The sequence below is a fragment of the Cladophialophora immunda genome (assembly GCF_000835495.1).
Source record: "Cladophialophora immunda strain CBS 83496 unplaced genomic scaffold supercont1.7, whole genome shotgun sequence".
NCBI classification, from domain to species: Eukaryota; Fungi; Ascomycota; class Eurotiomycetes; order Chaetothyriales; family Herpotrichiellaceae; genus Cladophialophora; species Cladophialophora immunda.
Window position 1 is genome coordinate 3,425,632 of NW_015622547.1, and position 13,063 is coordinate 3,438,694.

Here is a 13,063-nt window from a genome sequence, read left to right on the forward strand (position 1 = left end):
ACGGGAGAGGAAGCGAGATCACGCAGGGAGTGTACTATTTCTTGTTTGCCACGGTTTTCCCAGTTTGGAAACAAGCCGGGGCCTCGGAAACCCTGCCATGGTCGCCAAGAGCCCTGATCTTCTGTTTGGAAATGAAGCATGATATCCAGAATGTAACGGCGGAGATGTTGCTCCTCTGATTGTTGGGAAGAGCTTTGAAGGCGCTGCCGAGTCGCAGGCTTGATGATTATCTTACTGGAAATGTCAAGGAATCCACTTTCGGAGGCAAGGCTGAGAAGGGGTTCAACCGCGACAGATAAGAGATTGTGGGGTTGGCGATACCCACCCAGCCCCAGACATGGCCGCGAATGGCCGACAAATGCTTGTACCATTAGACTGCCTTTTGAAAAGGCCGTCCACCGCATCTATATCACCCTCCCACATAGCTGTGAAGGCGTAGTGGCTCTTCAGTGGAAGCCATATCGTGGTGTAACCACCTAATCGGTCACTGGGCAGTCGGAATAAAAGTATTTCTATCCTTTGAAATGGCTACAGAGGACTACCGGGATTTATCGGCGTGTTAGAGCTTTGGGGGAGGTGTTTCCTTTGCCTTCATCTCCCGCGCTATCCTCAGCGCAATGTCCAGACCTGTTTTTGTATACTCGAAATACAAGTGGCTGAATTCACTGCTGGCCTGGCCGCGGATCGTCCTTGCCTGAATGCCATGTGTAATTGTACTACCACGTACGTGATGGAAGATTTTGGCAACTTCCCAGTCCTTGCCTCCACCATCCTTCCGCGGGTCAAATCCAACTATTTCACTATAACGGTTCATTAGCTCATCGGCGTTGGGAACTCCGCTGACCTGCGAAAGAGGTTTGGAAGAACGAGCACCAATCGCTTTATAGCCCTCATTCCAGAACGATGCAACGACGAAGACGGCATCCATCAGTGGATGGCCAATAGTTGAGAGTTCCCAATCGAGGATCGCAATGACGCGTGGCTCGGTGGGATGCAGTATCTGTGAATGACTTGATGTTAAGCAACGCTAGCTCGGTGTTCGAAGCTTATTGGGAGGAAGTTTCTCACCACGTTGTCAAACTTGTAGTCTCCATGCACAATCGCGAAGCGATCGCCAGGTAGATTCTTTCTCACATAGTCGATGATTTCATCATAGTGCTCATGTGCTCGTCCGAGTGGCTTTCCATTGCTGTCCTCAATCTTAGATTGCTCGGCCTCGATCCTCGTAAAGGTATTGCAATGTCGGGCGTAGAATCCTGTGGTTTTGCCAAATCCTTCTAACCCGATAGAAAATGGATCAATTGAATGAAGCCACGCTAGTGTTTCTACCAAGGAGAACCAGCTGAGCAAGGAGTGGTTGATTAGCCTGTGGCAAGCACATGCAGAAGCCAACTCACGCCTTGCGCCTGTCTGAAGGAGATAACTCTGGAAGACCATAGTCTGTGAATATTCTGCCTTTCACAAACTCCATGACCTACCCGCGTGGCACATAGTAGTTAGCGAAGGGGGCCCGAGTTGTTGCCAAAAGGGAACGAGCATACGTAGAACGCTGTGCCGATTACGGAATCATCCATACATAGCGTGTAGACCTTCGGGACAGGAAACCCTTCCACCGTACCCAAGGCCTTTAACACGCGAAACTCGCGGTCAACTTGATGGGCGACTTTGCTGATGATTTGGCCGGCGGGCTTCTTTCTGAGAATCAATCGGGCTCCTCTGAGGCGTACCATATCAGCTGTTATGAAGAAATCTCATATTTGCGTATACAACCTACGCTGCATCATCGACGTAGTATGTCGGATTGCTTTGCCCATAGCCGATTTTCGTCGAAACAACTGGTAACTTCAATGGGGGTACGGAAGGCGTGCGTTGCAAATATAGCCCGAGAGCAGCATCATCGAGGTCGTGGCGCGAGGCTACTCCCCCTGCGGTAGGTGCGGTCATCTTTGCAGGGTATTAGCAAACACCTGAGGATATGCAATATATTGTCCTATTTCTGATCTGTCAATCGGAAGCGTAGAAAATGGTATGGATGTTTTTCAACGCTGGATCCGAGGTTGCTCGGCTGCGACGTCCCGACAAGCATGAGCTGAGCCACAACTATTTCGGACAAGAACTTGGCTCCCTCGGCAGCAAGGCTGCGATCGTTGAAATAACCACATCCAAGAAAAGCCAAATTGGAGAGTAGTTGAAGTCTAGTCCCTTTGCGGAAAACAAATGGCGTGTACCTAGTTCATCGCTTTGAGTAGATGAGGTATCGTTCAGAAGTGGTGCACATTGGCCATCATGTCCCCATGTCTCGTCCCCCGTGCCATGCAAGGAGGCAGTGTATCTGGCATTACCTCGGTAACATAAACGGGCTCCATGGCCACCACCGCCACTATTGGCCCCGACCACAACCTCCTCACTGAGTAGCGAGTCAACAGCTACCCATAGCCATAATGTTCTTGATTTGCACTCCCAGCTGGGGACACAGGAAGTAAAGGTTCAACGCGAATTTCTATTGATCGCTCCCTGTTCAAACTACCTTCTCTCTCTGCCTCGTATAATCAGCAACGCCTACAATATGCCATACACCTGGAACACTTTTGTCCAATCAGTACTGTGCCACCTGGCTTGCTCAGCGGAATCGGATGTTATGTTACCCTCCTTTATAGAAATACTACTGAACAGGGATAAAGTTATTTCCACACTCCCCTCATGGTAGTTTGGCCATAATGTAATAGCTCCCTTAAGGTACAAGTGGGTACCTTTGGCTATTTTCGTTGATAGATTTCCCGGAAATATTCAACTGTGTCGTCTCGGTTCGCTGGAATGGAACGTGTGGTGAATGCCGGAGTGGTGACGAGATTTATGCAGAAGCCTGCACTACATCGCATGTCTCGCAATGAGCATTGGTGCCTGGGGCAGTCTTGATATTCAAGATGTCGCCGTAAGCTTAGCCTCCCAAAGTATATTGCCCTAATTGGTCTTCCTGTACGGATTGTCTTACAGGTTGTGATTTTCGGACCGAGACGAGTGGGAGGGCCGAAGTTCATAATTTTGGAAGCTGGAAATGATCTTCTGCTAGTTCGGTGCATGCCATTGTCAGGCGGCCATAAGGCGCTCCCTGGTCAGCCGTTCCGCGATCGACTGTCCATCCTCGGATTGCTCCCGAACTTGCTGACTTTCCCCACCCCAGCACTCTGGAGCGTGCTTGCCAGCGTCAGGCGGGTCCGAAGAATGGACGCATCGACAAGTGCACCTGGAGTAACTATAAAGGGTCATCAACCAAAGGTCTAACAAATGATTGTGATATAGCTTAGGGTTCAGAATTCTCAGCAAGGCTGGCGACCCAAGATGGCTTCATCGATCCAGGTCATTGTGCTTGCTATTATCATATCTCTGGTTCCCCTACAGCTTTACTTCAGATATCGAAAACTGAGTTCGATCCCAGGGCCTTTTCTGGCCAGTTTCACAGACCTCTGGAGAGCGTATGCTCAGAATTACGGCACCATCGCAACGACACTCATCAAACTACATGAGCAGTACGGCCCTCTTGTGCGAATCGGTCCCAACACGATTCATGTCAGCGATCCCGCCGCCGTGAGCACCATTTACACAAACCATGGAGAATTTCGAAAGGTCAGTCAATCACATGGCAGCCCGCTTCCAGGGCGCATATCTCTAAATACGTCGTAGGCCGACTCGTACTCGCCACTACGGGTGCGCAACCCTCAGGGCAAGTCGGCAGGGAGCGTTATCGACATGCAGGACGAAGAAGGCAATACCCTTTTGAAGAGAGGGGTCGGGAATGCGTTTGCAACCAAGACCCTACTCGACTATGAGCATAGCGTCGATGACACCGTCAACGAGCTCGCCCGGACCATCATTGAGGAGCCAGAGTTTGACCTGTTCAAGACCATGCAGTTCTTCCAGCTCGACATGCTCACGCAGCTAGCCTTCAGTGAGAATCTGGGACATCTTCAAAACAGAAGGGACGTTTGGGGAATGGTCGACCCCAGTCGAGAAAGGATTGCCCACTGGGTGCAGTGGCAGGCGCTTCCGAATTTGGAGTACCTGCTTTACCAACACCCGCTCTTTAACTGGGTCACGAAGAAATCATCTGCGTGGGCGCTGGAGGCGCTCCAAAAGCTGGCTACCCGTGAATCGGCACCGATGGAGAAGACGCAGGGCCAGAAAGACCTTCTCCAAAAGTACGTCGACGCGTTCAAGAAGCACCCAGCGATGGGCCACGATAATATCTCCCTGATGACCACTTCGACGATCTCGGCAGGCTTTGACAGCACAACGGTGACGATGACGACGATCCTGTTCTGTCTGATGAAATACCCGGCTGCCTGCGAGAAACTCAAGCAAGAGCTGGAGGCCGCGAAGCTGTCCACCCCTGTGCCGCAATGGGCCGAAGTGAACAGGCTCGAATATCTCGACGCCGTCTTCAAGGAAGCCTTACGCTGCAACCCTTTCGTCACAATTCCCCTGGAGCGGATCGTGCCTCGAGGTGGCGCCGTCATCGTCGGCAAACAGATTCCCGCCGGCACCACCGTTGGCTGCGCGGCCAAAGTCATCCACAACAACCGTGAACTCTTCGGCGAGGACGTGGAGGAGTTCCGGCCTGAGCGGTGGCTCGTAGACCCCGAGAAGAGACTCGCGATGGAACGAGCTTCGATGGGCTTCGGCTCAGGAAAACGAATCTGCCTGGGACGACATATTGCGGAACTAGAGATTAAGAAATTGATTCCCGCTCTGGTTCTACGGTTTAAGGTTGGTCACTTTTTTCATTCCCATTCTCATTATGTCTATCAGTTATACTGACAAAGTTCTTGCAAAGATGGATCTCGTCACCCCCGACGCGTCTTTGGATTTCGCAGATGGCCTCACGGCGTTTCCGAAGACTATCATGGTTAAATTTGAAGAGAGAAAATAAACACAAGCACTATCCTATTGTCCCGCTCATATGGCGGCCCTTCATCTTGTATGAAGTAGAGGACAAGCGCAGGCTTTGTTCTACGGAATGATGAGGGTGTTAGATTTTGAACTTGTCTTCTTCGCAAGCCAAGGAACCTGTTGACCACATGAATAACGTGGTTTGCAAGATATCACGCATGACAAGAACGAAAAACGACCCCAATAATTGAAATTGAAATCAGAAATACCTTCGAAAGCACTTATTCGCAAAAGAGCCTTGACAGTGCAGAAATCAAGGGACCCAAAAAGGAGTTGCAAGGTAAGACAGGATGACGAGATGACGAGATATAGCACTATCTGAGACAATTCGCACATTGCAAGGGGCGCAGTGCTGGTAACAAGCTCAGTCCCGGCAGATATATTAGGGTACACAATAACAAGAACTCGGTTTCAGCCGACTCTCTGACTATTTTCAAGCATGTTCGGAGATTGCTCTTCTCATCACCCAGACCCCTGGACTAGACCGCGGGGAAAAGCTCTGGTAGGTCCTCGTAGCCCCCGGCCAGGAGATCAGCAGGGAGGGAATCCAGCCAGGTGAAATCCTGCATTTGCAGCATTCTCCCAAATGAGTCTCCCTGTACGTTGCACTGCTGATGTGGCTGCTGTTCCATCGGGAAAGCAACAGCAAGCTCCGACTGTGGTGGAGGCCGATGGCCATTCCAAATTGGCGGAGCTATAGTGGTGGTGTCATCTTGGGGTCGAAGGGTGTTGTTGCAGGCATCATGCTGCACTGTGCTGCTCCTGTGCGGTTGGCTAACAGGAAGATTCACGGGAGGCTGTTCGTTGTGTGTATGTCCGTCACGCGGGTCGGAGTGGCCAGCCGTCGGATTGGCGCTGTTGGGCATCTCATCCGCAACGACTTCTTCGTTCAAGAGCTCGAGGGCGGCAAGACACCGGGTTGCAGTGGGACTCAGTGGAGAGAGCCGGCGGAGGACTTCGAGCGAGCGTTGCCATGCTTCGGCCAGCGACGGCTGCGAGATGTCGCCTCGTATGTAGCTGTATACACGTGCCGGTATTAGAGCCGTGGCAGCAGCTGGGATCATTTGGTCAGAGTCTTAACCACCATAGTCACGTTCTCTCTGCAGAAAGGTCATCGGGGCAATTGTAGCAGAATATCTTACGATGCCCGAATGTACATGTGGGGTTGGCTGCGAGGCCAGACAACCGAGGAAGGGGTTTGTGCCAGCATGAAGGAGAGGGGGAGTGAAATGACGCTTACTGTAGATGACTTTGACAGATTAGCAAATGCTTTTCTTCCCACTGAACACTGAACTTACAGAAGACCTGGAACCACCATGCTGGAAGAAGCTCAATGTCCTTGGACGTCGGGTCAATCTGCTTCTCGTAGATGATGTTGATCATCTCGAGGGCACTGAGGATGCATTTCCTTACGCAAATCAACCCCATGGAGAGCGGTAACCACAAATGCGGTGTTGAAAGACAAATTGCCTTGCTTCTGATCTCCTGTGCCAGCAGTAGTGAAAGGATTGGACGAAACAGGAGTATTTGGATCTGTAGACAGCGCAGCCGAAGTATGTTTGCCTGCCTTGAATGGGCGGCTTCGCGGGAGCTCCGTGAACGGTGGCTATGGATCTTGAGCGCGTCCGGCACCGCGTCGTACCATTTGGTGATGGCCGTGTCGATCCTCAAAATGGTGTTGAAATCGAGATTGGTGAGCTTTTCCAAAGCAGGAGCAGGCGTTGAGGAACAGGGGGCATCTTCGTGGGGATACATGGCAGACAATGTCTCCTCGGTGATGATGTAGAGTTTCAATGATTGAACGTAGAATTCAACAATCGAGACTTTGCCGTGCGGCTGTGATTGATCTTGTCCGAGCTCCAGAGACAGGTATTGGTCGTCGATGGCTTCTGGGAATGGCACAACAGAGGCGTCGGTTTTGGATATCATCATCGGACGCCCCAAGGTCATCGAAACCATTCGGTCCATAAAGACGCACCCGTGCCACGCCCGGCGCGCCAGCTCTCGGTCGATCTGCGGAACGTTTGTCGTCGTCCGTCGAAGGTGTAGACCAGAACCTTGGCTGATGCGGATGGCCAGGCCAATGGCCACCCAACATCTATGCGGCCACTCGGTGCTCTGTAAATACTGGCCCATGAGGAGAAGGGCCTGGACAAGCTCAAGGGAGCCGCTACCTATCAGATTGACCTGCAACAGATGCAAGGCCCTCTTGTAGAACACCTCGGCAGCGGCAGCCTTTTCGCCTGGGGACTCCCTCTTGCTAATCTGGCAACAAATTGCAAAGATCAGGTTCAAAATACAGTACAGGAGTCTCTGATCAGCTTCCCGACCTTCGCCGGTCCAGATCTTTTGATACGCCGGCATGAACCGCTCCCGCATGAGAAAAGGATAGAGGAGGTATACTTCGTTCCAGTACATTTCCACCATGTCGTCTGCCACATGGCGTGGTGGAAGCACAAACAGCTCAGCGATGGACTGCTCATGCTGGTTTGGCCTGTTGTCAATGTGGAACACAGGAGCTGCATTGTAGAATGACGTTGCAAGGGTTCGTGGTACGGACGAAGTTAGTCTGGCAGCCATGGCGCTCTTTACCTGTTTCATGAAGCTCGCAGCGCTGGATGTCTCTTCAGAGTAGCTGTTGTCTGTCGTTCCGATATTCCCCATGCCATCAATGCCTTCAACACGCCCCGTGAAAGGGCTTGATTCGTAATCGACATGATCTTGCTCACGGGGAGCAGTTAGAGGCGGAGACAGTACGATTTCCTGTGTGTGGCTGTTTTCTGTATTGCTCCCGGCTTCCACGTCTACCGGCGATTGCTACATCGTTATTAGCTTTCGAGGAATCGTAACTACCAGCGCGAGAACCCACCGGCGGGTACGCATCGATGACAGGTAAGCGTTGGCTCTGGACTCGGCCAGCATCCCCGTGTAATAATTCTTGTTGTGGTCCATCCGTCTGTATGGCCTCCAATTGCCGGATCCTGGTCTCTAAGTGGACCACATATCTGGTTGCCTTTCATCAGCTTGCGATTGAAGACAACTTGGGTGCATTGACTAACTCGGCAGAAATGCCGGACGAGCCTCGATCAGGGTAGACGCAGTTCGGATGAGCTCTGCGACAGCGACGACAAGCTCCACAAACTGCAGAGCCATTAGCATATCTGTCGGGGACGGGGAGAAGGATTCCGCACCAGGTTGTGCTCCGTCACATCGGACCTTGCGCGCTCGACACTCCTCGCAAGCAAGAGCAATCTTCGGCCTCTTGAGGCTTGGATTCCGTGTCTTGGAAGAGGCACGCTTTTTACGTCGGCTGGAGCCGACAGCGTCAGCTCTGGACCTTCCGCTCGCAACTGGGTCCGAAGGTCCTGCAGACTCCATCGCGCACACCGCCCTAGCTTCCGAGACCACTTGCTTCGACAAAAGCAAAATTTGGAGCTCCTGCTATTCGCTAGTACTGTTCTGTCCACCGCTTGGTAACAGTTTCAGACACAGGAAGAAGATGAACTTGCTCCGTGGGAAATGGTCCAGTGCAACGACTCAAGTCAAATTAAGATACAGTCAGAAACTCGGACATGTCCCGAGATTCTGACCTAGGTAATCAATCAGCCCCGCAAATCCGGGGTAGCCGGGGTCATTGTGGAGTCCGTCCCTCCCACCCACGTCCTATGGCTAAGTCTTCTAGGTACAAGTGAAACCAGAAAATGAGGTCTGAGAATAAGATCTCGAGGAGTGTGTCCCAATTCTACGCGAAGTTACCAATACCATTTTTCTCAGTCTGTGCGCCGGGCGCTTGTCTCGAGCTCGACTATCCTGATGGTGCGATCATGTTTTCCGGCCGTACGAGAAGATCAAATTCTTCCTCGCTAAGAGCATTGAGTTCCAATGCGCTTGCCTTTAGTGTAAGGTCATTCTTATAAGCATGCTTTGCTACCTTTGAGGCTAGATCATAGCCCAATCTGCCGCTAAGACATGTCACAAGCATAAGGCTGGCGAGCGTCAGGTAAAAATGTAAACCAATGAAGTCTGGGAAGGTACGAGACGGATATGAAACTCACCTCTGACCGAGTAGGTAGCTGATGCGCTTTTCGTTTGCGCGGAGTCCGTCCAAGAGGTTCTTTTCGAAACTCCGCATGGCATCACTCAAAATGCGGACCGAGTGCAGGAAATCAGAGATCAAGAGTGGTTTGAAAGCGTTCAGTTGAAACTGTCCGCTCAAGCCTCCGAGGGTGATGGCGGCATGGTTTGCCACTACCTTCGCGCAGACCATAGTCATTGCTTCACATTGTGTCGGGTTCACTTTGCCTGGCATGAAAGACGAGCCGGGTTCGTTCTCAGGTAAGAGCAGCTCCCCTAAGCCACAGCGGGGTCCACTGCCTTCAAAGCGGATATCCTGGGCAATCTTGAACAGAGAGCAAGCCAATGTGTTGAGTGCGCCAGAGGCGTGGACGATGGCATCATTTGCCGAAATGGCCTCGAACTTGTTAGGCGCTGTGTAGAAGGTTTTGCCCGTGGATCGACTGACTTCAGTCGCAAACGCCTCATGAAATCCCTTGTATGTATTCAGACCTGTTCCCACGGCAGTACCTCCCATAGCCAGGAAACGAAGACCTTCAAGGCCTTGTTCCACGCGCTGTATTCCGAGCTCTAATTGTTTCTCGAATCCAGAGAATTCCTGCCCTAGCGACAGTGGCACAGCATCTTGCAGGTGGGTCCGGCCAATCTTGACGATATGGGCGAACTGCTCGCTCTTCTTCCTCATGACATCCCGCAGGCTAGTCAGTGCTGGAAGTAAATGGTCCTCCAGGTCCAGTACAGCGGCGATATGCATAGCAGTAGCAAAGCCATCGTTTGAAGATCCAGACATGTTGACATGGTCGTTGGGATGGACCGGCTTCTTCTGCCCAAGCGGCTGGCCAAGTATCTCATTCGCTCTGTTTGATATTACTTCGTTGGTGTTCATATTGGTTTGTGTGCCCGACCCAGTCTGCCATACTACCAAAGGGAAGTGGTCTATTAGTGCTAGCGAAGCCACTTCCTCGGCTGCCTGCTGGATTGCTTGTCCAAGTTTCGCGTCTGTGGCAATGCTTTTGCTCAGCTATTCCTGCAAACTTGTCCTTCCAAACTTCCTCGTACGCGGGTGGAGGAAGAAGCGTATCTAACTCACCTAGGACATTATGATGGACGTTTACTTTCGCTGCAGCACCCTTGAGAATTCCAAAGGCACGAATAACGGAGGCTGGCATGCGATCCCGATCCTGATTGATGCGAAAGTTCTGCAACGAGCTAAGCACCCAAATTGGTATGACGGTCAGCGAATAGAATCAAAGGCAGGGTTTCTGACCGTTGGGTTTGAGCACCCCAGTATTTTTCAGACGGAACCTAAGCGTATTACGAAGAGTCAGGGACTTTCAATTCCTATACATGACTTCTGGAATATGAGATTACCTCGATGGATCCCATCGCGTCCGTCTCCGTGCGGGTCTGGGGATGGTTAGCCAAATCAAGAACTGGTAGGCATGTGAAGAAGACATCTTACTGGCCGTTGTTCGTCCGCCGGGCTCATCTTGGTTTGGATGATGCCTTAGAAGAATGAGATTGTCAGGATTCCGGTAAATTGTCCAATACAGCACCAGCACCCACACTGATTTCTCGGGCAGGCTGGAGTATTAATCTTCGGGGGTATACCGAGGATAAGCCTAGAACGAGGGGAAGCAGCCTTGGGATATAGTGATGCGGCGAGGAAAGTTCGGGGGAGATCCGGGAAGTCTTCGCATGTTGGTCGCAATTACGAAGGACCAGAGGATTCGAGGCTGGGAACGAAAGATATTGAAACGAAATCTGCTCCGACATCGCAGCGTCTTGTAGCCATGAATATTCATTTTAATACACTGCAACATCGAGTCTAAGCAATGCCGATAGATCACGAAGGGATCAGATGGGAGGCGGGGTTTTGGATGGGGGTTTTTGGTGGCGGAAAGGTTGCAGCATTTCCTAGCTAAACAACCGCACCGAGGAAAGGGGCATGGGTATGACGCACACACCCTGCCGATGCAGCCCTTGAAGTGGAAACGCCGCGATCATTTGCCCACTGGGAGGTGAGGTAGGAAGGTTGTTTGACCTAGGCAGCGTCGAGAACAAGATGAGATTTTAGCATTGAAGAGAAGAGGTGATCTCAAGATCGAAGCTGGAACACGGCCTAAGCCTCCGTAGCTTCAGTAATAGAATGACACTAAGAGACGGCACAGACTTCCTCGCCACACTCCTACTCCCCCTACCCATGGCCAACCGAATCCTCAAAGTATTGCTCCGTCCACATGATGTAGCCACGATCTCACGAATACTCGGCAACATCACCTTTGTGCCCAAGCTCGGGGCTGAACCGAAGTTCGAATGAGTCGTCTCGGGTTTACCGCGGATCAGTGCTTGTGCTGTCTACAGGACTGGATGCCATAATCCTTCCATCTTGTGACCACTGCAGACGTCGTCGAATGCTCATCAGGCGGTGGGCTATATCTAAATGGTTCCTTTGCGGAAGGTTTTCAAGGTGAAGCATTTACACGGTATTCAATATGAGCATCACGCAGACCAGCACAGCGGCGACCGACAACACAGCTCTGAACTCGGCCGAAAAGCTGCTAGATAAACTCCCTGCACAACATGTTCAGCCTCTCTGGACGGCCATGCGAGCCATGGTCACCCCGCAGCCATCTCCAAAGGCTGAAGTCGCAGTATGGAGATACAATGAGCTACGCCCGCTTTTGCTTGAGGCTGGCGATGTGGTGAGCAGCGAAGAGGCCGAGAGACGAGTTCTCATGCTCATAAACCCTGCGCTGAGTAAGATCTTAATAGTTTTGCATTGGGACAGGGGTAAAACAAAGCAGCCTGGGCTAATTGGAGGCATCCTCAGGAGCGCCCTTCACAACCGACACCGTCTACGCAGGTCTTCAACTCATCAATCAAGGCGAGACTGCACCCGCTCACAGGCATCGTGCGTTTGCGCTACGTTTCATCATTGAAGGCAGCCGCGGCTTTACTGCCGTAGAAGGAGAGAAGCTTTACATGGAGGCCGGGGATGTTATCCTGACCCCCCAATGGCAATGGCACGACCACGGGCATGAAGGCAACGGCCCCATGATCTGGCTGGACGGGCTAGATTTGCCTCTATATCACCAACTTCCAACTCACTTTGCTGAGCCTTACGAGAAGGAGCGATACCCAAGCAAGTGAGTATTCCCTGCTAAAGAACTACACCTGCCTTGCTCTGCTGTAATAGAGAAGGACAAAAGAAAGACAAATCACTCACAGGACCTTCTTCAAATCCAGGCCCGTATCAAACAGCGCTCTCCGGTTTCCTTGGGAAGAAATGAAGGCAAGGCTCGATGCCGAAGACGCTCCTTGGGCACTGCAGCATTACAGAAGCCCCTCCGGCGACTACATTTCAGGGACGCTGGGAGCACATGCAGAGAAGGTGCAAGCGGGGCATCAGTCGATGCCTAGGAGAGACACCTGTTCTTACGTCTACCATGCCCATACGGGCTCCGGCAAGTCTGAAATCACCACGGCGAGCGGGGACATCAAGACGGTGAGTTGGGGACCGCATGACACATTCGCGGTGCCTGCTTGGAGCCGGGTAGTGCATGAAGCAGATGGCGGGCAAGATTGCTATCTGTTCGTACTCTCAGATAGGCCCTTACTTGAGCGCCTAAAGATGTATTCCACTGGAAAGTAGGAATGTATCAAATCACACATGCTTTTATCTACCTTTGGGAAAGAAAAGCGCTGTATGAAAGTTAGCTACAAATACACTGACATTGTTGTAAACTATCATGAGTCCGAGGAGGCCACAGAGCCTCATTGAAGTGGCAAAGAAGTTTCTAACTCTGTCTGATCCCCCTCTTAAAGCACGGGCCCTTCTCGGCGAAGCAGAGTGATATGTGTTCGTCCAGGCAATAATATTTCTCGTCCTTTTGCCTCGTTTGATACCGAAAGGAGCCCTGGGTAAGCGGGAGCCCACAAGCTTCATCTTCTACGAAGAGGACAGCAGCGCCGAGGTTGCATGATGTACATTTTGCGAGTGCTTGACAGCCCAGATGGCGTCTTCGGGAGAAAAATACTT

General features: G+C 51.6%; 3 protein-coding genes across 3 annotated transcripts; 2 read left to right on the forward strand and 1 right to left on the reverse strand.

The window, feature by feature from the left end:
* Positions 1 to 3,339: 3,339 nt before the first annotated feature.
* Positions 3,340 to 4,927, forward strand: PV07_11885 (uncharacterized protein; the record flags this gene model as incomplete). The annotated part of the gene is made up of 3 exons (XM_016399360.1): positions 3,340 to 3,624; positions 3,682 to 4,764; positions 4,832 to 4,927. The coding sequence occupies 3 exons, from the start codon at positions 3,340 to 3,342 to the stop codon at positions 4,925 to 4,927; spliced, it is 1,464 nt and encodes a 487-aa protein (XP_016243922.1).
* Positions 4,928 to 5,426: 499 nt separating this feature from the next.
* PV07_11886 (uncharacterized protein) lies at positions 5,427 to 9,811 on the reverse strand (the record flags this gene model as incomplete). The annotated part of the gene is made up of 6 exons (XM_016399361.1): positions 5,427 to 6,001; positions 6,188 to 6,196; positions 6,246 to 7,764; positions 7,817 to 7,935; positions 8,007 to 8,257; positions 9,003 to 9,811. The coding sequence occupies 6 exons, from the start codon at positions 9,809 to 9,811 to the stop codon at positions 5,427 to 5,429; spliced, it is 3,282 nt and encodes a 1,093-aa protein (XP_016243923.1).
* Positions 9,812 to 11,516: 1,705 nt separating this feature from the next.
* On the forward strand, positions 11,517 to 12,676 carry PV07_11887 (uncharacterized protein; the record flags this gene model as incomplete). The annotated part of the gene is made up of 3 exons (XM_016399362.1): positions 11,517 to 11,781; positions 11,855 to 12,170; positions 12,253 to 12,676. The coding sequence occupies 3 exons, from the start codon at positions 11,517 to 11,519 to the stop codon at positions 12,674 to 12,676; spliced, it is 1,005 nt and encodes a 334-aa protein (XP_016243924.1).
* Positions 12,677 to 13,063: the final 387 nt, after the last annotated feature.